Genomic DNA, 26,787 nt, shown 5'->3' with positions numbered 1-26,787 from the left:
CCTGCCGTGGCGACGGACCGCAGGGTGCACTGCCAGCATGGCCTGAAGCTGGCCCTGAGCCGCTCTGTCGGTGCCAGCAGCAGGACGTGGTTTCACGACAGTGGCGTTTGTTTTCCACGAGCTTGTCGGAGGGGATCTGGTGACGAGCCTGTGCTGGCCCCTGCTCTGTGCTCAAGCCCACGCTGCCCAGCGCAGTCGTCCCGACGCTGGCGGGGGCTGAGCACCCAGGTGCAGAGGTGGCGGTCCGGCCAGCAGGCAGCATGGCCGGGTCCCGGGGATCGATGGACGCACGACAGACGCACGACAGACACGGGCCTGGGGGCGCGTCCTGGGGACGTGGGCAGTTCAAGCGCAGAGGGGAGAAAGGGTCAGGGCGCCGAGAAGGGAGACCCGAGACGGGGCGGCACAGCCAGGGCAGGAAGGGCCCAGGCTTGTTCCAGGCAGGGCCGAGGCTCAGGACGTGGACCGAAGCCCGCCGAGCGCAGGCTGCAGGGCTGGGCTCCGACCCAGCCTCGTCCTGTCTCTCTGGTCTCCTTTCTCTGAGTAATGTTCCATATGTAAACCTGTGCTTCTGTTTGCCTTTAACCAGAGTAGCCCCTGCCTGCTGGAGGAAATAGATCATCTTTTCAGTTTGCTGTAGGGCTTTTTACGTGTAGAGGGTGAAGCTGGTTGAATATTTAATTCACTGATTCGTGGCCTGTTGGGGGAAGACGTGGCCACTGAGGAATTGACACGCAGTGACTCTCCTGATTTCTTGCTTACTGGGGCCGTGGGCGCGTCCAAGGTCTCGGGACTCCGCCCCACCCTGGGGATTCTTCCTTTTCCGTTCCCTGTTCACTCGCAGGTGGGGGCTGCGCACCCAGGAGGTGAGGCCCGCAGGCCGTGGGGGGGAGGCGTGGCTGGGGGACAGAGCCGGGACGACGGGCAGCGGGACCGTGGGGGGAAGCGACGTGGTAGCCGGGTTTCCCGGCCCTCGGCCCTGCAGACGCGCCTCGACGTGGCCTCAGCTGAAGAAATGGAGGCCCAGAGCCCTTGACCACCGGTGACCACGGCCAGGGGTCCACGGCCCCCGAGGAGCTGCCGGCGAGAGCTGCATGCCATGCACGGGGCGGGCGGCGGATTCGCGGGCGAGGACGCGACAGTTATGGAGGTGGCCGGTAACGGGTGCAAAGTGACGTCCGAGGGCTCAGGGGCTCAGCCAGGGCCGGCGAGAGGCCACCTGTGCTTGACCCTCGCTCTGCCCCGAGCAGAAGAGGCCTCAGTCGCCCGTCTCGGGGCTGGCCGGCAGCTTATCAGCCCTCGGCTCGCCCTCGGAAAGGGACAAACCCCGGGAGGGCTTCCTCCACCAAAACCACGGCTCTGAAGACGGAACGGGATGTCACAGTGCGGAGAAATCTAGACCTTCTCGACAAAACCTGACCTGAGAGACAGAGGCGGCAGCTCGCCGTAGGGGACCGAGGCTGGGCAGGTCTGTGCTCCGGCCCCTGCCCCAGGATGAACCAGCTGGGCCCCGGGCAAGCACCTCGGAGACCCGGCCTGCTTCCTCATCGGCACAAAGGGGCTGCGTCTCCCGGGAAGGCCACGGAGCAGGTGAGCTGACCCAGGCAACGTGCCGGAGCCCGCAAGGCACGAGAGACCCTGGGCGCCAAATCACAGGCTCACGGCCGAGGGCTGGCTCCAGGACCGCAGGGGACAGCGGCCCAGCACGCGGCGCTAGCCAGCAGGGTTTCGGGCGCGCCTGGGTGCAGGTCCCTCGGCACCACCCACCGCCACTCCCCACGCCCTCGGCACTGCCCACCGCCACTCCCCCGCCGCGGGAGCCCCGGCCCTGGCCCTCACCTTCCACAGCTCTTCCTGGACGCTCTGGCTGTTGTCTTCCGAGGACAGGCTCTCCTTCTGGGTCTCAGACCCCGTCCTGGGCTCCGACTCCTGCTCCTCGCCCGAAGACGTCTCCTTCTCGCTCACCCGTGGCGCCAGTGCGTACAGCCTGCTTCTCAGCCTCTCCTCGGGGGCATGGGCGCTGGGCCGAGCCTCCCCACGCAGTGCAGCCTCCGCTAAGTCACCCGGCACCTACGGGGAGTGACGACGGTGAGCGGGGCCCTGCCGGGCGCAGCCACGAGCCTCTACCGGGGACGCTTCCTGGAGAGGCTGGCACGCCCCAGAGGTGCATACCCGGGCACCTTCTAAGGGTTTAGGCAGGCGGGCATCTGTGCCCGGGAAAGGGTCTGAATTCACCGCTTCTTCACTCACAAAAGACTTGCTGAGCAGCCACGTGGGCAGCGCGCGCTGCTGAGCGAGCCTGGGGGGCCACCGGCCCACGGTGTGTAGGGCCCAGGCAGGAGACCCCACCAGTGACCACAGGAAACTTTCCACACTGAGGGCCACGGCGCGAGCAGAGGGGGAGAAGCGGGGGCCGGGGGAGCCCGGGGGGGCACTTGCTGGGGGAGGCTGGGGTGGGGAAGGCCTCCCTGCAGGGCTAACTATTCCTGGCTAAGTGGCGAGGGGAGCGCCGTTCACTGTGCAAGCACTGAGGTTCCGAGCTGGTGCGCCGTCCTCGCACACGCGCAGGGAATTCCAGCTGACGTTCCCTTAGTCGCTTCAGCCTCACTTCAATGATGGCTTCTGCTCCTGCTCCCCATTCAGTGACCGTCTCCCAACTTCCTTGCCAGGCCCAAGGACTCTGGACGACGCGGAGGCGGCGGGTCTTACTGTACAGATGCGAGGGATTGTCAAAGGTCACCCTCTGTCTGCCATCAGAGGCCACTGGACCCGATTTTAGGTCTTGACTTTCCGCTTTTGCCATTCAATCTATTTATAAATCGTGAATTTCCATGGCCTTAATTCTTTCTTAGAGGTCTTACAAAGAACAAAGAGAAACTGCACCTATTTTAAAGAACATAATAAAATGTATTCTGTCTTGCTAGGGTGCTTGGACCCTTTTGTGAACCTAAAATTCACGATGGACTCTCTGTGATCCTATATTTCCTCTCTCCTAAAATATTTTGCTATTTCATCATGCTGGGAATTAGTGCATGATGACTCATCAATCCTTCCTAACTATGGCAAAGGAGATGACAATAACAAGAAAACAGAAGGGTGATAGAATTGCTTAGAAGGGTGATTCAACAGTGAAATACATCATCACTATTGGAGTCTGCTTTTAGCCTTCATTGCACACAGTTGGGAATTCAAAATTTTTCTTCATGGCAAACAGAAGGAAATTGACAGAGAATGTTTCACTGTTATCAGATGAGTCAGAAGATAAACGTAAAGGGAAGGAGAGCAGCTCCCTTGTCTCTAACCATGATGGTGAAACTGACTGTATATGTGAAAGCTCAGACTAAGAGCCTTCAGATGACACTGCGAGATGAATTTTCTCAAACCCAGGAATTGACGAGTGAGCATATATTACTGAGGACAAAAAGGAAATGTGGCGTTTTCATCTGGTCATTCGGCAGGAAGGACTTCCTTCATCACGCCACGGCAAGGACCAGGGCCATCTGTTTTGCTAAAAGGATGTGTGACAGAGTCTTTGATCCTTTATGGTGTTTGTGCATCAAATTTCCTGGATACATTTTTGTAAGTGGACAAATGCTGACAGCAGATGCCTATGCAAAGGTGATTAGAAGAAAACAGATGATGCAAAATATGGAAAAAAAAAGACATTGGATTGATAAAGGAAAAGGGTCCACTGGAAAGGGGAGTCAGTGAGGATCTCCTGAGGCCCACCTGGGGGTCCCAGCAAGCTTGAGAAGGAGGAATTCCTCCTCCTGGGGTGCTGGGACGCTTCCCAGGAAGGCTGGCCGCTGAGAGGCCCTGGAGAGACGAGGGAAGCTTTAGATGTAGAGACGGGGGCCGGTGTTCCCGATGAGGCATCAGCAGGCGGTGAGCCCCAGAATGTATGGAACTGTGGGGTGCAGTTAGGGGACGAGGCGCCTTCCGACGCTGGCCTGCTGCTGAATATCAGCCCAGGTGGGGTCTCTCCACCTTTTCTTTCTTTCTTTTCCTCTATTTTTGCAGAAGCTCGTCCTGGGCTTGCGCTCGCTTGTGGCCTCAGGAATTCCCCTGACTACAGGATCCACACACCCCCTCGACTCCCTGAGACACAGGCTTTCTGCACTCGGTGTTCAACTGAATGTCTGAAGGCTGGCAATCCTTTGCTCCAGGCCACTGTGGTTTTATCGTCTCTTACTCGGCTTTAGCCATCTGCCAGCTGCCTCTGCCTGCAGGGCAATTCTCAGAGGGTGCGCCGGAGATGAATGGCATGGTTTGCTTTTTCAGGCTTCTTCCTGGGCTCGCTCAGTCCTTCAGGCCGCCCCTTGACATGGCTCGTTCTTTCAGGCTGCTTGCTGCCTGGGCATGGTTTGGCCTTTCGGGCTGCCATCTGGCAGACTGGCACCGGCACTGAGAAACAGGCCACCTGGAATGTGCCCAGAGGTTACTCTGTCTTCTCAGGTACAGGGCCAGGGCCCCGCAGTGGGAGCACAGGCTGGCTTCGCACTGGATGAGGGCTGGCGAGCATGCTGCAAACTCCTGTTTTTAATGCTGTGATTTTTTGATTCATCATTTTTCCAGTTACCACAAACTTTTAACTGTTTCGTAGTTTTGAGTAAGATGGCTCTGCCAATTTTTGCTATTGTTCAAAGATTCTGTGAGGAAGAGAATCCTGGAGCATCTTACGCCACCATGTTGGGTTGATCAGAAGCTAAGTATATATTTATTTTAAAATTAAAGATACTTATACTTTTCAACTTGGTAATTCTACTTCTTGTACTGCACAGAGGTTTGCACAATGATATTCTCGGCAGCATTGTTTTAATGCCAAAACAATGGAAGATTTCAGATACCCGTCATTATGGGAACTGCTGAATGATGTTTCTTCTCCTTCATGCAGTGATGCTCCAAGGGTGCGGGCGGGGCTGGGGAGCAGGATGCCGGCGGGGGGAGACAGAATTCAGAATTGCCTGTGCATGTTGCGAGGAGATAATACTTGGGTTTTATTATTATTTTTTTTGAAGGTGGTACCAGGGATTGAATCCAGGAGCTCATATATGGGAAACTGGCACTCAGACCACGGAGCGACACCTGCTCCAGCTTTATTATTTTAAAAAAATCCTCTACAGACAAAGCACCCTCGTATTGCTTGCACACTAGAGCAACTGCTCCTAGCCCCGCTCTTGACTTTGGCAGGTTCTCCAGGGAAACACAACTGACAGGCTTGAGGTTAGTTGTAGGACTTGGCTCCCAGGGCTGGGCAAGTCCAAGCTGCCGGCTGGGAACTCGGGAATGTGCGACGAGCTCCCAGGAGAACCGGCCGGCTGAAGCAGAGGCGGGGATTCTTCCTGAGTGCTGCAGTGCTCAGGTCCCCTTTGAAGGCCCTGGAAGGGTTGGATGAGCTGCCTCTCCTTGCTGAAGGCAATCTCCTTAGAGGACTGCAGGTGTCATCAGCCGGAGATGGAAACGAGGGACCAAAGATTTAGATCCACGAAATACCCTCCCAGCAACACCAGGAACTGGACCCCAGAAGCTGGCCAGGTTGACACACGGGCTCAGTCGTCACAGGCACCAGGCTTGGTTATCTGTGCACTGACATCTCCAGGGCATATCACTAAGAAAAACTGGCAGCAGGTAATGGAGGGAATGATGCCAACTTTGTTAAAACACCAACATTCATGAAACTATATTTCCAAATGTTCTATATGTATGTGAATACACAGAGATCTGGATGGATTCACACAATTGCAGTGGTTTAGCGATAACAGGGATTAGTATATGGCTAAGGGGACTGTATTTGAATGTTCCAGTATTTTTGATATTATATTCGTTACGTATATAATTCAAATGTAAGTAAACAATTAAAAATAGATATTTTTAAATAGCACTGCTGCAGGAAACTACTCAGAAGGGAAGACAGGAGGTTTCCTGTGTTTTTTTAGGAGGTTTGAACCAGGGCCTTGCCCATGGGAAGCAGGTGCTCACCGACTGAGCTCCGCCAGCTCCCGGAGGACCTGCGTTTTGAGGTCTCTAGAGGGCCATGCCATCTCCAGCTAGCCACCTCCATCTAGTGGCAGGAGAGGACACTGCCCCTTGCTCAAGGCCGTTCCCAGTGAGGCAGAGGCACACCTGGGCAGGGCCGTTTTGCTGGCCAGTGCCTTCTCTCCGCTAACGCTTTGCAGGATTAAAGCCAGAAATCACTTCCGAGCCACTTTAGAATAAACAGGGGACGCGCCAGTCACCCCGGGGTGGTGGAGACGCGGCAGGTAACCTGCACGTCGGTCCTGCAGACAGCCCCCAAGGACGTATGATAAGGCAAGTCGCCCAGATCCGTGGCCCAAGCTCCGCTGAGCCAGGCAGTAATGACGTTTTACTCTGAGCCCACCACCACTCCGTGAGACAGATCCACTACGATCTGCTTTACAGAGGAGAAAATGGGAGCTCGTTCCTGTCACCTGAGCCCCTGAACCCACAGTTACCTCCATGGGCCCAGGACCAGGTTTCGGGCTGACACTCCACAGAAGGCCATGGCACCGGACGCTGGGAAGCCCCTGCCCAGATCCCCTGCAGCAGCGGGGGGCTGCCCGCTGAGGGCTTCCCGCTAGCCCTGGGTCTCCCTCTTCTCCACCTGAGGGATTTTCCAGGCCCTATGCGTGCAAGCCTAGTGGTGCATGGTATTAACGTGTACCTGCCACCTATGGAGCTGCCACCTGTGGAGCACCTGGGGTAGGATAAGCTGCCACCTATGGAGCACCTGAGGCAGGATAAGCTGCCACCTGTGGAGCACCTGGGGTAGGATAAGCTGCCACCTGTGGAGCACCTGGGGTAGGATAAGATGCCACCTGTCAGGGGTGGCAGCCTGTGAGTAAAGCTCCGCGCTGCCTGGACGCTGGTGGGGAAGTCTGAGCCGGTCTCGCACGACTTCTCAGCAGGTCCCCGGGGGGCCTGGGCGCCAGTGGCCCCTGGAGCTCAACAACTGGCCTTTCTCACTTCCTGGTATCCTGCTTATCTCCCTGGGGTCACTCCACACAAGCCACCAGCTCCCAAATCCTTGACCCAGGGCCTGCTTTTGGTGGTACTGGGGGTGCTGAGACCTTCCGGAGGGGGTGTGCTTTCCCGAGGAACTTAAAAAGCCACCACGACAGTAACACGATGAACGACTCCTCCAGGAGGCCGGGGCAACAGGACGGGTTTCTTATGAGACTCTCAGCTCCAAATCTTCAGCCCATTGCTTCCATGAGGCCATTTAAACTTTCCAACTTTTTTGAGTTTACAAAATATTGCTCTGGGAGGGCTGAGTGGGATCCACAAGGTTGGTAGCTGGTTCCCAGGGGCACACAGAGCTTCACCGGGCAGAGGAGACAGCTGGGAGCTGGCAGGGTGTATCTGGAGGAAGTAAAATTAATCCAACCAAGGGTGCGTGAATTACTCGAAATTGTAAGCAAAGTCATCGTGTGCATACAGATGGCATTTTTCCTAAAGACAGAGTCCACAGCTCTGCTCACATTCTCCAAGGGCGTCCAGAACTAAAACACGTGGGCGACGGCACCGACGACCCTGCTAAGGTGTGGTGAGGACGACGGAATCGCAGAATGTGGGTCAACTACACCCGGAAGGGCCACGCTGTAAGGATACCTACCGAGCTCTGTCGGAGAGGGGCTCCGGCCTTGGCCACCGGACCTCAGTGGCATCTTCTGCCGTGGGCTCCGGTGCCATCCCCATTTGACAGAGGAGGAGACCGCGGCCTCAAGAGGCCTTGCCAAGGCCGCCAGCCAGAGCTGACCCCGCCCGCCCCCTACCCCCATGCCCCCGCTCTCACGTTTCGGCCACGGCAGGACCGCGGAGGGCTGGCTAACACAGGCACTGCAGGGCCGGCCTTGAAGCGGCATTTCTAGCAAGCGCCCGGGGGTGCCGCTGCGGCAGGCCTGGAGACCACGCTCTGGGGACCAGCCCGTGAGCTCCAGCCGTCACCCCGGCAAGGAGGTGGGGACCCCTGAGAGCTGGGGATTGCCTCGCAGCGAAGCCAAGGCCAGAGCTGGCGCGTGACCCTGGAGTGGGCACGCATGGTGGGCACGGGCGGCGTATTACCTGAGGCGTGTCCAGAGCCCGGGGGCGGGCGCCGGGGGCGGCGGGCTCCCCGCTCGGCTCTTCGGCGCCCGCTCGGGCCCTGCGCCACCGCCTGGCGCGCCGGTCCGCGGGCGGGGGCGCCTCCTCGGTTCCGCTGCTATCCGAGGTCTCCCCGCCGGCCGCCTGGGGGTTGAAGTTCACGTCCAGCTCTGGCGGGGGGCGCCTCCTCTCCGCTGCAGGGTTCCTGGGGGGCTTCCTCTGCGGCCAGGACGGCGCGGCCCAGTGCCCGGCTTCCCAGGGGGAGCCCGCCGAGGAGGTGCCCGAGTCGGAGCACGTGGCCTCGGGGTTGGGGGACGGCGCTGGGCAGGGAGAGGCGGCCACGGGGGCTCGGGGCTGCGCAGGCCGGGGCTTCCCCAGTGGACCCTGGGGTCTCGGGCGCAGCGCGCGCAGGGCCTCGCTCCAGCCGAAGTCCTCCTCGCTGTCGGAGCCCCCCTCGTCGTGGGCAGCTGGGGCCCGGGACGTGCTGCTCTCGGGGTGGGTGGGGGGCCGTGGGTCGTCCTTCAGGCAACAGCTCCCGTTGGGGCCCTGCAAACCCGGGGCCACGTCTGCGGGTGGGCGGGAGAGAGAAAGCAGAGCGCTTGTTACCACGTGGGGCCGACACCTGGGCCAACACCTGGGGAAGGTGGGGCGTCCACCTGCCACCACCAGTGTGGGGGTGTGGGCCGCAGCTGCCTCTAGAGTGGCCAGGAGTGCACACTAATTGAGGTCAGAGTTTAAAGGTCCCCAGGGGCTCCTTGAGGCCTTGCAGGGCCCTAGGGCTCCCGGATGGAGAGGAACTTGGGGACCTGCTCCTGCGGGGAGGGAGCGGGCTGGGGTGCAGTCCTGTGTCCCGGGCCGTGGCTGGGACCCTCAGCTCCACTTTGGCTGGCGGGAGGCTCCTCGGGGTCGCACTCCCACGGAGGGTCACCAGCCCCGCCCTTGGCGCCTGCAGGGGGCTGAGCGTAAGGGGCCTGGGATGGGCGAGCCGGTGGTGGTGTTATTTTTTAGGGTTTATTTATTTCTTTATCCCCCCCTTCCCCTCTCCCGCCCTGCTGTTTTTGCTGTCTGTGTCATCTTCTCTTCTCATTTTCTGTCCTTTGATTCACCGGGATTCAATCCTGGAGACCTCTGATGGGGACAGAGGTTCCCTGTCACCTGCACCACCTCAGCTCCTGGTCTCTGCTGCGCTTCGCTTTGACTCTCCCCTTGTCTCTCTTTTGAGGCGTCGTCATCTTGCTGCGTGACTCACTTGTGTGGGGCACTGGCTCGCCACGCGGGCACTCGCGTGGGCACTGGCTCACTGCGCAGGCACTTGTGTGGGCACTGGCTCGCCACGCGGGCACTCATGCGGGAACTGGCTTGCCAGAATGAGGCGCAGGTTATTTTTAACTCAAGGCATGTGCCTCATTCCGGAAAGGACGTGAGGCAGAAAGAGGTGGGCATTTCCGATCTCATTTTATGGACAGCGACCTTGAGCAACATGTCAAGGCCACACACGCCGTGGCCTGTCTGCCTCCCAGGGCTCCGGCTGGAGCTGGCACCATGGGCTTGCGCCGGGCCAGTCGGGCAGCCTCGCTCGCGGTCGCGGCCGAGACAGGCTCGGGTCTGCAGAGAGCACTGCAGTGCGGGGCTGACCTGCCCGTGGCGGTAAAAGTTGCTTTTCTTTTTTTTCAAGGAAAACAAGGATTTTTCTTCTGTCCCCGGCCCTGGGGAGGGAGTGGCACAGCCTGGCAGCAGCTGCTTTGTGGCAGGGCCCTGCAGGCAGCCGGGGGTGGGCCGGGCCCTGGGGGCTCCGCTTGTTCTGGCCTCGGCTCTGCTGGTGCCCGGCGCCGGGCCCTGCCCCTCCGCTGCCGCTGCTGCTTCCAAGAGCGGGGCAAGCCTGCATTTCCCGCGCAGGTGCGTCGGCCAGGACCCTGCAGAGCGTGTCCTGGGAGCTTCAGGTGTCGGCCGGGCATGGCTTCAGCTCGACGGCAGCCACGTGGCAGGCCCCTGTGCCCCCTCCCCGTTGTGGCCTCGGCCCCCATGGCACCCTCCCGGGGTGCTGGGCTCCGGCTCGCCCTGCTCGCCTGGAGTTCCAAGCACACACACGGCCGACCCTCCTCTCGGGGGAAGCCCTGAGGCAGGGCTGGCGCTCAGACCTCTCTTCCTGGAAGCAGCTGGCCAGCCTCCGCCCAGAGCCGGGAGGTCGGGGGCACTGGGCGTGGGCTCTGGGCTTCTCTGAGCCTCGAGCCCCTTGGCAGTGAAGTGGGCACGGCCGACAGCACAGCAGGGCTGGGGAGGGCACCCGGGGCGGCGCTGACAGGCGCCTTCTCTGTGCAGAGGGCCAAGCCCACCCTCCCATAAGTCCTGGAGGCCGCGCCGGCGCAGGGCAAGGGGCAGGGCCCGGGGCCGGGCAGGGCCTCGGCCAGACTCGGGGGGCTGCTCCTGACCTGCCCACAGCCACAGGTGCCGCTGTGAGATGACACCGTGAGGCAGCCCCACAGCGCCCGGCTCTTGCCGTCGGGTCTAGCTGAACTGGGGCGTGTGGCACCCATGCCACCCTCGCAGGCATGTGTGCGTAAACGAGCATGCTGGGCAGGCGCGTCCTGGCAACACCCCGGCCGCTGGTCAGCGTTGATCTCCGCGGCGGCATTACCGCTGACCGCGTCACCGTCAGCAGAGGGGCTCCTGGGTGCTGTCATGCTCATGCTTTGGGGCTCCGGCTGCTGGCGATGGGGGCTCTCTGGGTACAGGGTCCGTTGCTTCAGCGTCGCCGGGTGGGCACTGCTCGGGCCCGTGGCTGGGCTTCTCCAGAGTGAAGCCGTCAGCGGCCAGGAAGTGGTGATGCCCTAGCCGGCTGGCACCCCCTGGCCACCCCCCACTGCCCCTGGCCGCCACCCGCCGCCCCTGGCCGCTCCCCGGCTGCCCCAGCCACAGCCCGCCCCGTGGCTCTTGCCCTGGCTACCAGAGCCGGCGCTGCCTGTCAGGCACGGGCCCCCGAGGGGCCTGGAAGCAGGGTTTCGGGGGGCAGCTTCGCCCCGTGGCGGAGGGGTTGGGGGAGTACCAGCTCGCACCTCTTGAGGTGCACATCGCGGCCAGGCTCCCTGTGTTACGTGACAAGTCCTTTACTGCGTCGTCCCCCCCCTCGTCTTCATGGCCCCCATAACAGCCGTCAGACCCTCCTGGGCTGAGCCTCCGGGAGGACCCAGGCACCCTGACACACAGGGCCGACTTGGCGTCAGCTGGGCCCCGTGAGGGGACAGGGGTCCCTCCGGGCACTTGGAGCCGCCCCGGCTCTGGCACGGCCCTTCCTTGGCGTCCCTGCCCCCTCCTCCCAGGGGCTGGCGCGCGCGGCCCCTTTACCAGACGTCTCTTAGCTTCGCCTCTTCTCTTGGCGTCTTGCTCGAGGGCGGCACACGCTTCCCGGGGGACCCAGGGCGGCTTGTTAGGGAAGCAGAGCTGCTCGCTGCCCGCGCCTTGCTATTGGGCCCGGGCACGGCCGTGGAGGCCACCGGAACAGGCCGGCCGCCATTGACGCAGGCCGCGCAGGCCCCGCTCCAGGGCTGGCCACGTGGGACGCGGCCCTGGCGCCTCCTCCAGCCCTCCACACTGGGGCTCTCGGCCCAGCGCTGGCACCGCGTGGCCCCTGCCTTGCCTAGCCCAGGTCGCCACGTCCTCCCGGCGCAGCCAGAGCTTGGCCGACTTGCACCTCTGCCCGGCGGGCGCACCCCTGGGGACCCCGGCCCCCGCGGCCTCCTTCTCCAAATTCCTGCTCCTTCATTACCGTGCAGAAGTCTTTCAGCCGCACCTCAAGGCACTGGCCTACGCGGCTCTTGAGGGCATGGACCCTAGACGCTGAGCTGGGGCCCGGGATTTGGGGAAATCCGTCTGCTGCTCTAGGTTGCTGAGGTCCGCCCAGCCCCGTGTCCCAGAGGCTGACCACGCTGGGGACTGACGGCTCCCAAACCAGTGCTGCCCGGGCGTGAACAGCTGCAGACAGCCCGGCGGCCAGGAGCCGCCTGAGGGGGCCACGACACCGGGTCCTCCTCCCTCCTGGATCTGCTCTGGGGGGACTGAGAGGTGCCCCGGGGTCCACATGCTTCCTGTAAACCATCAGGCACCCTCAGGAGACCATCCGGGCCGCATTCCTTGGAAAAGCAGCAGTTCTCCCCGAGCGCTGCGTGCCTTCCGTCCTAGATCTTCATCCGAGAGACGCGCGGATTTGCGAGCGGATTACGAAGTCCTTTTCTGTGGGCGTGACGCTGTTGATCAGTTTTGTGTTTCTATACACGCCTTTGCGCCTAATGTGGCAGAAAATTATGCACACAGCCAGGGTCTAAAAACCAAAATCCTTCGCAAATTCACTTGGAAAGCCCGGGACCCAGTGGGAACCACTGTGTGAGCTCAGGTATCTTTTAGAGATTCTTACAATATATCCTCCAAATTTATCAGCTTGCTGGGTTTGACCTTGGGCATGCTTTTTATTCTACGGTGGGGAGATGCCTGTTTTCTCGCAGCAGTGGAAACATACGAGGTTTGGTTCGAGCAGCAGCTCAACCCTCGCCGGCCGAGTCACTGACCGCCCGCCCTGGGTGCTCCCACCCGCCAAACGAGAGGACGCAGTGCTCGGCAGGGAGCCGGACACGGCTCCGCATTGCAGAGGGACTCTCAGAGGCCGGCCCTGGTTTACGGAGGCTCTTATGTGGCGGTCTTCTAAGCTTGGGGAACCCAGCAGGCCTTTCTCGGGGGGAATCCGATCCATGGAGGGGGTAGAGACAAAAAAACACAAATATCCCAGGCAGCAGGGGACACTCACGACTAGGCAAGGTGCTTAGGCGGCCTCCTAAACCACGCCGTAATGAGAACCTCACTGCTCAGAATCCTGCAATGTTGTGGATTCTGCAGTTTCTACGGGTAGACGCCAGAGGGTCAGCTGGGAAATATGTTTTTGGAAACTCTTTAGAATGGCTGTTTAAAAAGCTGGATTTTTAAAATTCCTTGAACCGTGCTCACAGTGGGTTCTGTTTCTAAAGCCGCCAGTTAGGCCTTGGGAGGCAGACGGCTGCCCGTCGGAGCGCGTGCCCCCGGCGAGGGCCTGAGCCGGCTGCACCTGCCCAGCCACGTGGCCAGTTCCCGCCATGGGACGTGCATGGAAGGCCGTGCCACTTCAGCCGTGGCCGTTCCCGCTCCACTCGCTCGTCCCCCTGCCGGCCAACCGAGGACCACTCAGTGGGAGTTCTGGGGCGCCGAGGGCCAGAGCCACGAGCTGGGAGTAGCCGCGGGCCTCCGCGCACCTCCGCAGCGCAGGGCGCGAGTCAGGGAGAAACGCAGGCGTCTGCGTGGGCTGGCCCGGGTAAGCTTAACCTTCGCACATAGCGGTTTCGGGAGAGCACTCCTGGGACAGGCCACCCCGGCTTCCTGGCCTGGGGAGGGGACGCTCTCACCCCACCCAGAGTCCCCACCCCAGCCTCGTCTGGACGGCCCCGCAGGACTGACACCGCGCCAGGAGCTTGAGGGCCATTAGCCTGGCTGCCCGGGCGGGGGTGGGGGGCTGCGCAAGGTGACTGTGCCTCACCCTGCCACGCTGGCCGGAGGGACGCGCCACATGCTCCATGGAGAACAGGCCGTCGGGTCCCGTGGCTGCGCGGTTTACGCGCTCGCCTGGAGCCCCAAGCCCAGCGCCCAGCAGGGCACAGGGAGTGCCACCGCCACCCAGGACCCGTGCCCATGCCCACCGCCCCTGCTCACGCCGAGGTAGGCCCGGCCCGCGCAGTAGCTGCGCTGCGTGACCCGCCGCCCACAAGACGCTGCTTACGGCAGTCCCCTGCTGCGTCCAGCCTGTCCATGCTCCGCCAGCCGGGCAGCTGGCCCCGCGCCCTTGGCTGCCCCCACGCCGCCTCCGGGGCAGAGGGCTTCCAGGCGTCCTCTCCGGTGAGCGAGATGGCAGACTGGGACCGCTGCGGAAAGAAGAGGGGCGCGTGAACGTGGAGCCCTGCAGAGCCCTCGGCTTCCGGGCAGTCGCTGCGGACGTGGAGAGCACACGCTCAGTGCTTCGAAGCTTCTCGCGGGACCTGAAGCCGCAGAGCCGCACGGCCCCCGGGGAGGCCCCGGCTCTCCGCCCGTCCTGAAAGCAGAGTGACAGCAGGACTGGCCGAGCCAGGCCCCCGCGCCTCGGGGCCGGCCATGCCCGGGCAGAATGCTCAGGCCCAGCTGCGAGCGGAGACCCGCTGCAGGGGACGCGAAGACAGCGGCGCTGCCCCGAAGACCCTCCACGCAGCAGCGTGGGCGAGAGCGCGGCATCGTGCTGCTGAGCGAGCAGTAGGCCCGCGGCCGGCACTGCCGCAGCGTCCCGACCAGCCCTCAGTAGAGGAAGGAAAACTAACCCTGCCCCACGGAGGAGCGGCACAAACGGGGACTCAGGCAGCGGGGGCGTGATTCTGAGCACTAGCGCGTCATCACGAAGCCCACACGTGACGTCGAACAGGAGACCAGTGCCCCACGCCGCCGAGGGAAAGGTTCAGCTGTGCTGGTCACTTATTCTGCTCTTTCTCTATCGATAGGCTGAGGAGGGAGAGGGTATCCTCACAAAACCAGGGAAAGCCTCGATGACGTCCAGTTAAAGGATGCTGATGTGTAACTCAGGCCCCGACGCAGCCGCCTGCACCTGAGGCCGCGGCCGCCCTCCTGCTCTGCGAGGAGCCGCTCACCTCTGCCCGTTCCTCTCCCTCCACAGGAGCTGAGAGCAGCAGGGACGGGCGCTCTCCCGGGGAGCCTGCGGGCAGGCCAGTGCTGTGGCTGCGCTGGAGCTCAGGGGCGGCTCTCCTGGCCGCCACAGCCACCTCTGCTTCCAGCAGCTTGGGCAGGGGACGGTTTCAGAGAGATGTAGAAACTTAACCCTGGCGGGTACACAGTAGGTGCATAATGTACGTGTTTATAGCATAATAGAGAACAACGCATAATAGTGGCTGAAAAAGGGTCGTTAACAAAGAAAGGCGGGCGGTCTGGGACCAGGACACCAGCCTTGGGCGGGCTCCGGGGAGAGGAGAATCGCCGCGGCCTCGCCCTGCGCAGGAGCCTCACCCGTCGACAATGCTGGGGTGCTCACGGCCCTGCGCCCCTCGTCCCGGGTGAGGCGCCCGGATGAGGGCAGGGGGCCCCCAGTGGGAGGGTGGGTGGGTAGCCCGGCCCTGGCTCAGTCCCTGCAGACCTCTCGCCTGTCCCAGCCCGTCAGGAGGGGCCGGGTTTACAGAGGTACAGAGCGCGGGCCCCAGCTGCTGGGGCACCAGGCCGGGGGTGCCCCTCGCTCTCGAGGGGGGTAGAGCGTGAGAGGGGACAGTGTGAGAGGGGACACCACGCAAGGGACAGGGGACAGCGCATGAGAGAGGGGACAGCACGAGTGCGCCCAGGGCGGGCCTGCCCTTCCTAGCAGGTTAACGCTCTCAGGCAGGCCGTGGTTGCGGCCAGCCCTGCGCGGGCGGGGGTCCAGCCTGCTCTCTGGGCTACTCGGCTTTTCTGAACCCCCTTGCGTCCCCGCCAGAGGCAGGCGGGGTCCTGCTGAGGGTGGCCCGCTCTGGGGTGTAGGACGGGGAGGGAAGGAACGTCAGTGGTGGCTGAACGTGTTTGGTGTTGGCTGCAGGGTGGGTTTTCAGAAGTGCCCTGTTTTTATTTTTTCTCCAAACTTCTTGGATGAAATTGGGAAGAAAGACAAAGAAATAAAGAGTGGCCCCACGCCGTGCCCAAGGCCCCTGGGGGGCTTTCCTGGGGCAGCCAAGCTGGGGGCTCCCCCAGGGGCCCTCCGAGGGTGCAGCGGGTGCCGACCGGCCCAGGGTGGTGCTGGGGGCAGCTGGACCAGGGCCGACGCTGCCCCGAGGGGGGCGCAGCGTGCCGTGACAGGACGCCCCTCTCAGCCATCAGGGCCCCCCGCTCGTGAAGTCGTCAAATGTGCAGGGACATCGAGGCACGCATCCTGCGTTGGGAGGAACCGCCTGGACGGCCCGCCCGCGAAGGCCTGCACTCGGTCCCACTCGGAGCCGTGGCGCCGCTTCCAGGCCCGCCGTCTCCTGGCTGAGAGCCCAGGCGCCCTCGGAGGCCCCTGCCTGGTGACCGCCCTGGCCTCGGGCACCCCGCGGCCTCCCCTCCAGCCCCTCTGCGGCTGCCCGCCGCACCCCCCAGATGCTGCACAGAGATGCTGTGTGCCCGCTTCAACCCGCAGGGCGCCCGCCGCATGGGGAGCCCTCCCCCCCCACAGGGCCAGCCCCATAGGGCAGCGCGGGGTCTTTAAAACTGACCCCAGGCCGACCCCGTCACACCAGAGACTGACCAAACCCCAGCCTGAGTTCATGGAAGACGCTGCACCTGCCCCAGGAGTGGCCTGCCTAGGGTGATGGGTGCGAATTCAGCCAGGAGTGTGGTGCCATGACTACGCGCTCTCCCCAGCTGCTGCTGTCCTCATGAGCCCGCAGGGGTCCGCAGGGCCCACCTGCCTCACTTGCCCGCCCACCTCACCTGCACACCTGGCCTCACCTGCCCTCACTCACCCGGCCTCACTGCCCACCCACCTCACCTGCCCCCCTCTGCGGGCCCTGCTTCCCTCTCACTCACCCGCACTGTGGGGTCAGCCAGCCTGGCCGTGTCACAGGCCCGCGCACCCCGCAGGGCTGGAGGGAGGCGCCTGCCACGAGGCCCTGGGAAGGGGTCAGGGGCCTGGGTTCCAGTAGGCCTGGCTCTAAACCCCCCTCCCGGGTGGGGCGTGAGGCGGCGGCTGCGCCAGCTCCCTTCCCGGGGGGCTTCTTCTCCTAACAGGAACGACGCAGGGAGCTCTCATCAACATCAGCCCAGACGAGAGCTTGGTCAGCCTCCCGCAGCAGCACCGTCCACGCCCTGCGCCCTGCACCCACGTGCCCACGAGCCCATGCCCGGCCTGAGGGCGCTGGAGCAAACGGGGCCCACGTGGGTGACACTGGCAGCCTCTCCCCACCAGCTGGAGCAAAGGCAGGGCAGGCGAGGCCGGGCAAGCACCTCCCTTGTCACAGGCGAGGCTGGGCGAGCACCGCCCCTTCACAGGTGGCGGGATGTGGTGCCCTGGCACCCTTGGTCGAGGTCTGTGGTGCTTGAGCACCTGCGCCCCTCCGTGCCCTCCTGGGACTGCGTCGCCAGCCTTTGCTGACAGTCTGGGAAAACGGCGCTCCGGGGCTCCGGCTGGCGACGCCAACCCTGAGAGCCGGCCGTGGGAGCGGCCATGGAGCCGTGGGGGAGCAGGTGGCCCGATGCCCAGACCTGCTGTACCCCCCAGCCAGCGCGCCCGCGTCGGCGGCAGCGCCTCCTGCTGATGCCTCTCGGAAGGACCTGTGCTGAGATCACCACCGTCACCAACGGCACAGGCCCCCGGTGGCCTTGCCACAGCCTCAAAAAACAGGGTCTTCTCTCTCAAAGAGCGCACGACACAAAGGAAGGAGAAGAGATTTTAGGATCAAGGGTCAAACTGGACGCCGTTGAGTAAATGACAGGGTCAGATGGCTCTCGAGTCCAATCCAACAGTTACAACCATAAACGAGGAGAGAAGGCTCTAGTTCTTTGCTCCAGCCATGGAAGGGAGAGGGAATTGAGGGAGAAGGAAGAAGGGCACAAAGAAAAGGCTGAGGAGAACAGATGCAAGGCAGGGACCCCGTGAGCGGCGGGCGCCCGCACACCAGCGCGGCAGCGGCTTCGGCACGACGTGCTCCCCGCACACGTGCATCCAGAGGCTCTGGCTTTAAAGGAGAACCCGCCCCCCAGCCTGTAGGTCACTGCCTTCGGGGGCCGCCAGAGCCCATGGCACTGCCCTGGCCGCCCCGGCGGGCCGAGAGCCGCACAACCAGGGAGGAAGGAAGAGGAGCCGCCGGGCCTCTCCTCCAAGTGCGAGGACCGGGAATTCCGCCTGGACGGATGATCGAGCTTGGGGGCTGCAGGTCTTTCCCTGGCCGGAGGGGTCAGGCCGCACGGAGGGGCCTGGCGGCGTCTAGCGTGGGGCTCCCTGGGGGGGGCCAGGAAGCCCCCTGTCCTCCTGGCATCATGAGGGCCCCTCAGCTGGCAGCCGTGGGCACCACCTGGGGCCCCGCTCTCTGCCCGGAACCACCAAGCTCAGGGTCCACAGAGCCCTTGAATCGGAACCTCTGGAGGTGAGTCGCGGCTGCGGACCTTCCTGGGTGGAGCACACCTGGTGAAGGTGAGTGCTGCCTTCCAAGACCACCTGCTGGCCGGGCCAGGCCACTCCCGCTCTCATGACTCAGGGCATCCTTTAGCTACATCCTAGACCCGGGACGAGCAGCAGCCTTTCTGCGATGAAGGGACCGCGCTCTACCCGTACCCCGAGCCCAAAGGACGCTGCTGAGCACCTGAGCGTGGACCCAAGAGCCGAGAATCTCAGACTCCCTCCAGATGGTGCTTTTTAGTTTTATTTATTATTTATTTTTAAAGATTTATTTTATTTCTCTCCCCTTTCCTCTCTCCCCCCCAGTTGTCTGCTCTCTCTGTCCATTCGCTGTGTGTTCTTCTGTGTCTGCTGGATTCTTATCAGCAGCACTGGGAATCTGTGTGTCTTTTTGTTGCGTCATCTTGCTGCGTCAGCTCTCCGTGTGTGCTGCGCCATTCCTGGGCGGGCTGCACTTTTTTCTTTCGTGCTGGGCTGGATGGGGTGCACTCCTTGTGCACGGGGCTCCCCTACACGGGGGACATCCCTGCGTGGCACGGCACTCCTTGTGCGCATCAGCACTGCGCATGGGCCAGCCCCACATGGGTCAAGGAGGCCCGGGGTTTGAACCTTGGACCTCCCATGTGGTAGGTGGACGCTCCATCCATTGGGCCAAATCTGCTTCCCGATGATGCTTTTTAAAAGCTCTAATCGCAACGCTCGTCTTTAAACCAAACTAGGAGCCAAAAACGGTCCCCCTCAGGTGTGGCCCCAGTGGCTTTTCTGGAACTTAACCGCAGGCTCTCCTTCCTTCACGGGCACCCTGGTCCGAGGGGAAAGACTCCCGTCCAGGCCCTGGTCAGGTCCCCTGGCCCCGTCCCTGGGGGCCGCCCGCCGCCCGCTCAGCGCACGACCCTGGCAAACAACAAGGGAGCGGGACGTTGGTGACGTAAAAGCGTAAGCTGTGCTGGGGACCCAGGAGGCCGCGGGCCGGTCGCTCTTGATTCTCAGATTCAGACGCTTTGCTCGGGGCGGCTTCCGCCAGTGCGAGTTGGGGACAGACAAAGCGCGCTCTTCTTCCTGCCTGACACTACTGACAACGACGCGCTGTTTACGCATCGTGACTCACAGGATGGTGAAAGGCACAGAGGGAAGACGGGAGGGGACGTTCAACCAGGGTGACGGTGGAGGTGGCAGGATGGAGTTAGAGGCCTGACGCGCTCGTCCCTCCTGTGAGGCCCCACCCCTGCCCGGCCCTGCGGTCTCGGTGGCTAGCGCACTGCCCGGGAGGGGCGCCCGCTCCGAGGGCCCCTCGCCCAGGTGGGTCCGTGCCCGGGAGGTGGACACAGCCTGAAGGGCTGCGCATCAGAGGGTCAGAGGCCCACTCAGCACCTGGAGGGCCGGCCCTGCCTCAGTCCTGCCTTAGACCGAGGAATAAACCCTCTTCTCTGCCTTGTGAGAAAAACCGAAACGCACGAGCTCCCTCTTCCCTGAGGCCGATACTAGAGCGCGGTGGCTCTGCCGTGCAGGAGGCGGGCGTCTGGAAAGAGATTTCTTGACCCAAAAGTGACACCGCAGGGACGGGGAGTGCAGCCCCCGGGCCGGGTGCTGGTGCACAGCCACTTTCCAGGGGGCGCGAGGGCAGGCCCAGGGTCTGGGGGTGGCTCGGGGCGGCGGCGGCAGGGGGCCCGGCCTGGCGCAGGCCCCACGGCAGCACCGCAGGTCGGGGCTCGGGTGCCCGTCCTAGCCGGCTCCTCCGTGAAGGCGTGAGGGGGGTGCCGTCCTGGGGGTGCGGGAGGCCCTGGCACGCGGTGTAGGTGCACCCAGGTCCTGAGTGGCGTGCCCACCGGGGCGTGGCTTCCCTCCTCAGCCCGACTCGAGGTTCTCCAGGACGAAGCCCGCTCCCGCGCTCGGCGTCTCCGGTGAAAACGCGGTGGCTGTGGGGCCGCGGGGCTGCCGGGCAGGACGGTGGCCGGGGCCCTGTCTCCAGTGGGCGGGGAGTGGGGGCGCCCGGCCCGGTGCAGGTGGCGTGGGCAGCGCAGGATGCGGGGCGGAGGAGCCGGCCGCGCCACGCTGTCTGTGGGCTGGGCAGGGGGCCGGGGCTCCTGGGACGCTCAGTGTGAGCAGGGACTGCGGGCTGGGAGGGGGCCAGGCAGGGGGCGAAGGGCTGCTGCCCCGATCGCGGGAGGCCCAGCGCGCCCTCGGCGGCTCCGTAACGAGGCGCAGCCTCCTGGGAGCTGGGGCACAAGGACCCCCGTGGAGGGGGGTGTGTCCAGGCCAAGCCGTGTTGCTGCTCCTGCACCCAAGCCGCTCGGCCCCTCTGCTCCTGCCCACGGCCACAGCTTCGGCCACCGCCCATCCCTTGGCCACTGCGAGTGCTTCCTGCACAGAGCCCGCGGGCGCCGCTCCCTGGTGGGCTGCACTTCCTGCCATGCTCCACAGCCCTCCTTGGGGCGTCAAGGCCCCTCCGTGGGTGGCTTCCCTTCAGCCTTCCGGCCAGGCTCGCCTGTCCCCAGCCACGTCCCCTGCCCTTGGTTCCTCCTGAGGACAATTGCTGGACTCGTAACCGAGCTTCCTTGTGGAGGGTCTGCCTCCCTCATTTGAGGAACCCACCCCTACAGCACTAGCACAGCCTCGGGCAGAGCAGGAGCCCCATGAAGGCGCTGCAGGGCCAGGCGCTCAATAAAGGCGCTGCAGGGCAGGCGCTCAATAAAGGCACTGCAGTACCAGGTGCTCAATAAAGGCACTGAAGTACCAGGAGCTCAATAAAGGCGCTGAAGCACCAGGCGCTCAATAAAGGTGCTGCAGTACCAGGCGCTCAATAAAGGCTCTGCAGGGCAGGCGCTCACTAAAGGCGCTGCTGATTGCCTAGGAGCCCCATTTCACAGATGGGAAACTGAACCATCGCTCGGGCCACAGACCCGCCTGAGAGCAAAGCCGGATCCGACCCCCAGGGTGTCATTGCCTCTAACCCACTTGGTAGAGCCCCCAAAGCGTGCCCCGCTGCCTCAGTCTGCAGAAAGTACCAGAGACTCACAGAACACGGCCCCGTCCACAGGCAGCCTAGCCCAGGAGGGGCGGCCGGCCATGGACCTCCTGCACCACAGGCCGTTGCAGGACACGTGCTCCGTGCTCCATCCAGCAGGAGCCCTGCCCTGCCCTGCGAGGGCCCCCTGAATTCCAGCTCCACTTCCAGCCTGCACCGTTCAACCCTGCGCCCACTTAGGGACGGTCTCACTGGCTCCTTTTCACCAGGTGGACGTACCCCTCTTGCCTCGCCGGCCTGGAGGCCGGGCACCCAGACTTCTCTCTTGTTCTCCTTGGTGCCGCGCCCACGACAAGCTGCGAAGCGGCTGACGCACCTGACCAATGAGGTTCAGTCCCTGACGCGGCCGTAAAGACAGGCCTTGTGAGCCGCGTGCACCTGCCCGCTGGAGAGCGTGGAGAGCCGACAGGTGAGGCACTGAAGCCCCCTGGGACTGACCCCGTGGCTGCTGCCCGCCCTTGTCCTATCTGCTCGTGTGCGGGGAGCTGCGCTGGGCCAGCAGGGGTGGGAGGTACCTACGTGCTGGGCCCTGCAGGCTGTGCAGTTTTCCCGCACCTGCTTGCGCCCTGCCCCTGCCCGGGGGTGCATGGGCTTCCTGCCCTGAGGCCAGGCCCTGAGCCAGCCCACCCGCAGCGCACAGCTGCGCTCCCCAGTGTCGGCCCAGAACAGCGCCCCAGCGCCCTGCGCGCCCGCTGCACGACCCGGGATGCGTGCCCGCCGCACGAGGAGCGGCCCCAGGGCCTCGGTGCACGGGCGGGGCTGCGGACTCGGCCCTGACTTAACTTCAGGGTGACCAGGCCCAGCAGGGGGCTGAGGGCAAGGGGCAGCCCCCCACTGCCGTGCCTCAGTTTCCTCAAATCAAGTGATCTTCGTTGTAGAAACACGCCCCCAGAACAAGAACGAGGGAAAGCACGCAGCCCGCGCCTGTCTCCGCGCCCGGCTTGGTCCCGCGGGCAGGCCCACCCCGCCTTCATGGACCGCGCGTCCTGGCGTGTCCCTGTCACCACCCGCCCTCCGGGAAGCCTCAGGCTGCGCGGCAGCCGGTGTCACCCATGACGACCGACGTGGCGGCCCCGTCCAGGACATCTGCGTGGGGCAGCAGGGCTGGGACTCACCCAGAGGGCGGCGGGGGCCCGGTGCCCTCCTGCAGACGCTGCAGACCCCACGCCCGCCGCCTGCGCGCTGTGCCTCGGGGGCGGCATCCACGTGGGCTCGTCGGCCGGCTGCTCGCTCCTGTTCTTCTGTTTCCGTATGATCTGGGGAGGGGGTGGGGACAACAGGGGCAGTCATCGCAGAGCCTCCGGGCTGCCCGGGGACCGTCGTGGGGACGTCTCAGCCACTCCAGAGCCCCGAGCTGACGCGGCAGCAAGAACGCAGCACCTCTGGCTGACCACGCACACGTTACGACCCTAACTTCACGCTGGCACTGCGTGTCTGTCACCTCATTTCATCCTCAAAACATTCTAAGGGCGCGTCCCCTGCTCTGCCTTCTTGGATGAAGACACCGTGCAGGGAGGGAAGCTGCTGGTTAGTGCCGCAGCTCAGCCGGTAAACGGCGACGCGGGGCCTCGAACCCAATCTCTGGCTCTAACCTTGACTGGAAGTGCCTGGAAGTGGCACGAGGGACTCAGGACAAGAGGCAGCGGGCCCCTGAAGCGCACACTGCCGCCTGCGTGCTGGGCGCGGCCGTTGGGATTTGGGGACGCCTTTGTCCTCGGGCCTCTGGGCTCCCAGCGCCCTGCAGGCAGGAAGCACTGGAGAACTTGAGAGCACCCGCGCGGCCCATTCCTTGATGGCCCTTTAGGGGGCGGCGGAAGGAAGGCCCAGGGCCGAGGAGCTCCGTGACCGAGGGACCTGATCCCGGGGGCCTGGCCGTGCGCCCAGCACATTTCAGGCTTGCTGTGGACAGTGACCGCCTGCCGACCAGGCTCCCCTGTGCCGGGGGCACGGCCACAGCCACCTTCCAGACCCTTCCCAGATGCAGTCGGGTGGGCGCAGGCAGCCTGCTCAGTCTCCTGGTGTCCAGCTGCGCTGAGCCGTGACTGGATGAGCCATTTGGGATCTGGGTGAGCTCGGTGGACCTGGACATGGGAGGGGTGTGGCCACTGATGCCATCAGCCCTGGACCTGGGGGTGTGGACACTGCTGGGCCCTGGACCTGGGGGAGTGGACACTGCTGGGTCATTAGCCCTGGATCTGGGGTGAGTGGATACTGCTGGGCCATCAGTCCTGGACGTGGGTGAGTGAACACTCCTGGGCCATCAGTCCTGGATGTGGGGGGGCGTGGACACTGTTGGGCCATCAGCCCTGGACATATGTGGGGGGGTGGACACTGCTGGGTCATCAGCCCTGGATCTGGGGTGAGTTGGACACTGCTGGGCCATTAGCCCTGGACGTGGGTGAGTGGACACTCCTGGGCCATCAGTCCTGGATGTGGGGGGGGCGTGGACACTGCTGGGTCATCAACCCTGGATGTGGGGGGCGTGGACATTGCTGGGTCATCAGCCCTGGACCTGGGGGGGTGGACACTGCTGGGCCATCAGCCCTGGACATGGGTGAGTGGACACTCCTGGGCCATTAGTCCTGGATGTGGGGGGGTGTGGACACCCCTGGGCCATCAGCCCTGGATGTGGGGGTGTGGACACTGCTGGGCCATCAGCCCTGGACATATGTGGGGTGAGTGGACACTGCTGGGCCGTCAGCCCTGGGCCTGGGGGAGGCATGGACACTGCTGGGCCATCAGCCCTGGGCCTGGGGGAGGCATGGACACTGCTGGGCCATCAGCCCTGGGCCCGGGGGGCGTGGCACAAAAGGCCGTGGTGCGCGAGGGTGGAGCCCCGTGCCACGCACCCCACACCGGCCAGCCGGGGCCGGGCCCTGCGCAGCGGGCGCCCGCCTACCTTCTGCAGGATGGTGGTGGCCAGCTCCTCGGTCAGCTCGTCCTTGTGGCCCCGCAGGTAACTGGCCTCGTTCTGCTTGTCCTGCAGGGGCAGGGGGCGCAGTGCTGGGGGCATCCTCCGGGTGGGGCGGCTGTGTGGCCCTGACCATGCCCCCGCAGGCGCCCCTGAGGGCTGGAACGAGCCCCCCGAGAGGAGAGGGGCCTACCAGGCTGTCCCCGGAGGCTTCTGCTTTGGAGATGGCGTCTTCAATGGCCTCTTCGGCCACCCGCAGGGCGACGGCCAAGGTGTCCATCATGCTGTGCCCTGAGGACAGAACAGGGGCCCGCTCAGAAAGGAGGTGGCCACAAGCGGCTGCTTCTCTCTGAGCTCCGCTGTGTAAATCCTTGCGTTCCCAGGACAAATTGCAGCCTTCCCTGTCCCCTCGGCTGCCTCCCTCCACCTGCCGCCCACAGTCCGGCTCCTCTCGGGAAGCCGCTGGTGCCTCCGCGCTGGGACGGCTGCCCTCTCTGTTCCCCTCCTTGCCCGCATGTCCTCCAGAGTGCTCGCACAGCCACGGGCGTCCTGCACCAAGCCCAGCTCAGCGCGTGCTCGGCCGGCAGTGCCTGGAGGCGATGCGCCCTCACCCACTCTCTCCCGTGTCATACCCCTGCGACAACGCCGGGGGACCCCTCAGCCCCAGGGGCGCTGCATCTGCACGCGCTGTAACGCCTCAGGCGCTGAACCGGCCGTCCGCCGCAAGCCAGCCATCCTCACGGGGCCCACCCCCGGCCTGTCCCGCCTGCGGGCCACTAAGGCGGTCGCCCTCCTCTCTCCAGGGCAGGGTCGGAGGCACAGAGACCGGAGGGGGTGGACCGCACCTCAGGCCCTCGGTCTCCAAGCCCATGGCCCGGAAGTGCGATGCACACACCTCACCCGAGCACCCCTTTTCCACGTACGGCAAGAAACGGGAGCACCGGCCCCCAATCCCAGGGCTTCCCCGTTAACCCACTTCCGTGGGAGCCGAGCGGTTGGAGGAGCTCCGCTTCCCTGAAGCACCGGAGTTCTGCTTCTGGTGAGAATTTCCATACTCTCTCTCGGTTTGCGCGTGGAGCCAGTGTCACGCAACGTGAAGGAGGCCTAGGTCCCCATGTCCTCCACTTTCAACCTCCTGTCCCCATTTCTAACCTCCTGGCCATGCATTATTTAGCACAAATCTCCTATAAGCTGCCCCAAATTCTTTGTGGGATGAGACAGGGCATAAATACATCAACCTATTAATTCATCAGTCCTTCAATTAAGAAAATAAATTCAAGCTTGTTAGACTCCTAAATGAGGAGGGAAGGTGGCATCTGGCAAACATTAAACCATCTCCCAAGCCAACCCAGTTAAGGTAAAAATGATCTGGCAAGTGTGACAGTCCTGGTCGAGCCGTGCAGGGGCTCTGAATGCCACAGGCCGGCCGAGGGAACAGTTTTCCCAAAGGGTAAAGGAAAATGGGTGTTCCCACTAGCAGAACTTGAAAGTTACGTAGCTGCCACACCAGGCGGGCCCTGGAGAGCTACAGACCTGCCCATCTCTCCTCCTCACCGTGGCCACCGCCGATTTGCCGCAGGAAAGTGTCCTGCAATTTCTCACTGAATCAGACCAATGCATCGCCTGCCTCCCGCGTGCTAGGCTCTGATGCCTGCTGCTGCCGTGAACGAGCTGGGGCCGCGCCCTCGTGGGCTTTCCAAGTGATTGGGCCATCAGGCACGGAAGTACCTGCCATGAGGCAGGCAGGAGATCCTGCGGCAGGATTCCATAACAAGCTCCCTAGGTCCCGGGAAAGTCAGAGCCTGGAGCCGTCACCAGAGGCTCTGCAAGCCGTCTGTTGTGACGAGGACAAGGGGACACCGGTGATGCTTTGACTGACAGGTGGAGGTGCAGGGCTGCGTTCAGGTTGGGAAAAGCTGGTGGGGGGCCAGTGGGGGGCAGGAGGGTGGCCCTGAGATTCGTTCAGGAGAGCGGTGAGGGGAGGCGGGGGGCTCAGCCGTGAGCCCAGACACGGAGAGTCACCCAGGAGGGCTTGGGGAGGCGGGGGGGCTCAGCTGTGAGCCCCAGAATGGAAAGAAAGGGGCAGGCCTGGAAAGAAAGCTGCCCAGGAGGAGCAGGACGGGGTGTGGGGAGAGAGGGCCTTTGCGACAGACTGAAGTGGCCCAGGAGCTCGATGAGGATAAGCTTTGGTCGAGATCTCTGCAGGATCTACAGGTCCTGAGGGTCAAGAATCACAAGGCCAGCCTGGAACGCTGGGTCAGGCCATCAGCTGGGATCTTGGGCCAGCAGTGGCTGGAGGAGCACGGAGGCGGCCTGGGGAGGTGTGGTACCCACAGAGACGCTGAAGGTGGGGGGGTGGCAGAGGACGGAACCTCCCTGAGAAGGCACCCACGAAGGTGCCAAAACGCTGTGGAGACTCAGGAGGTGACAGGTATCTACGTCCAGTGCTTTTCCAGGAGTGGAAGGGATGGAGGTTTTATTTGAAATTAGAAGTTTGTTTTGCTTTTCATCCTTAAGGTAAGGGGCCATTGTATTGCTGTAAGTTAACCAGTGGCTGCTGTTCTTTCTAAGAATCCTGGATGC

The 26,787-nt window shown here is 63.5% G+C and overlaps 1 protein-coding gene across 4 annotated transcripts in view; it reads right to left on the bottom strand.

The window, feature by feature from the left end:
• Positions 1–26,787, bottom strand: part of MYRIP (myosin VIIA and Rab interacting protein) — a 266,848-nt gene that overhangs the window by 32,314 nt on the left and 207,747 nt on the right. For all 4 annotated transcript variants that reach the window (XM_058288187.2, XM_071211987.1, XM_071211986.1 and 1 more), the window contains 6 exons: positions 24,398–24,495; positions 24,193–24,273; positions 22,409–22,549; positions 13,895–14,036; positions 8,083–8,666; positions 1,840–2,070 (listed from right to left, as the gene is read on the bottom strand). In XM_058288187.2, coding sequence (XP_058144170.1) covers positions 1,840–2,070; positions 8,083–8,666; positions 13,895–14,036; positions 22,409–22,549; positions 24,193–24,273; positions 24,398–24,495 — 1,277 coding nt within the window. The remainder of the gene's footprint in view (positions 1–1,839; positions 2,071–8,082; positions 8,667–13,894; positions 14,037–22,408; positions 22,550–24,192; positions 24,274–24,397; positions 24,496–26,787) is intronic.

The sequence above is a fragment of the Dasypus novemcinctus genome, chromosome 26 (genome assembly GCF_030445035.2).
Source record: "Dasypus novemcinctus isolate mDasNov1 chromosome 26, mDasNov1.1.hap2, whole genome shotgun sequence".
Classification (NCBI taxonomy): domain Eukaryota; kingdom Metazoa; phylum Chordata; class Mammalia; order Cingulata; family Dasypodidae; genus Dasypus; species Dasypus novemcinctus.
Note: the sequence above shows the minus strand (reverse complement) of the source record. Positions and strands in the feature narration are given on the sequence as shown.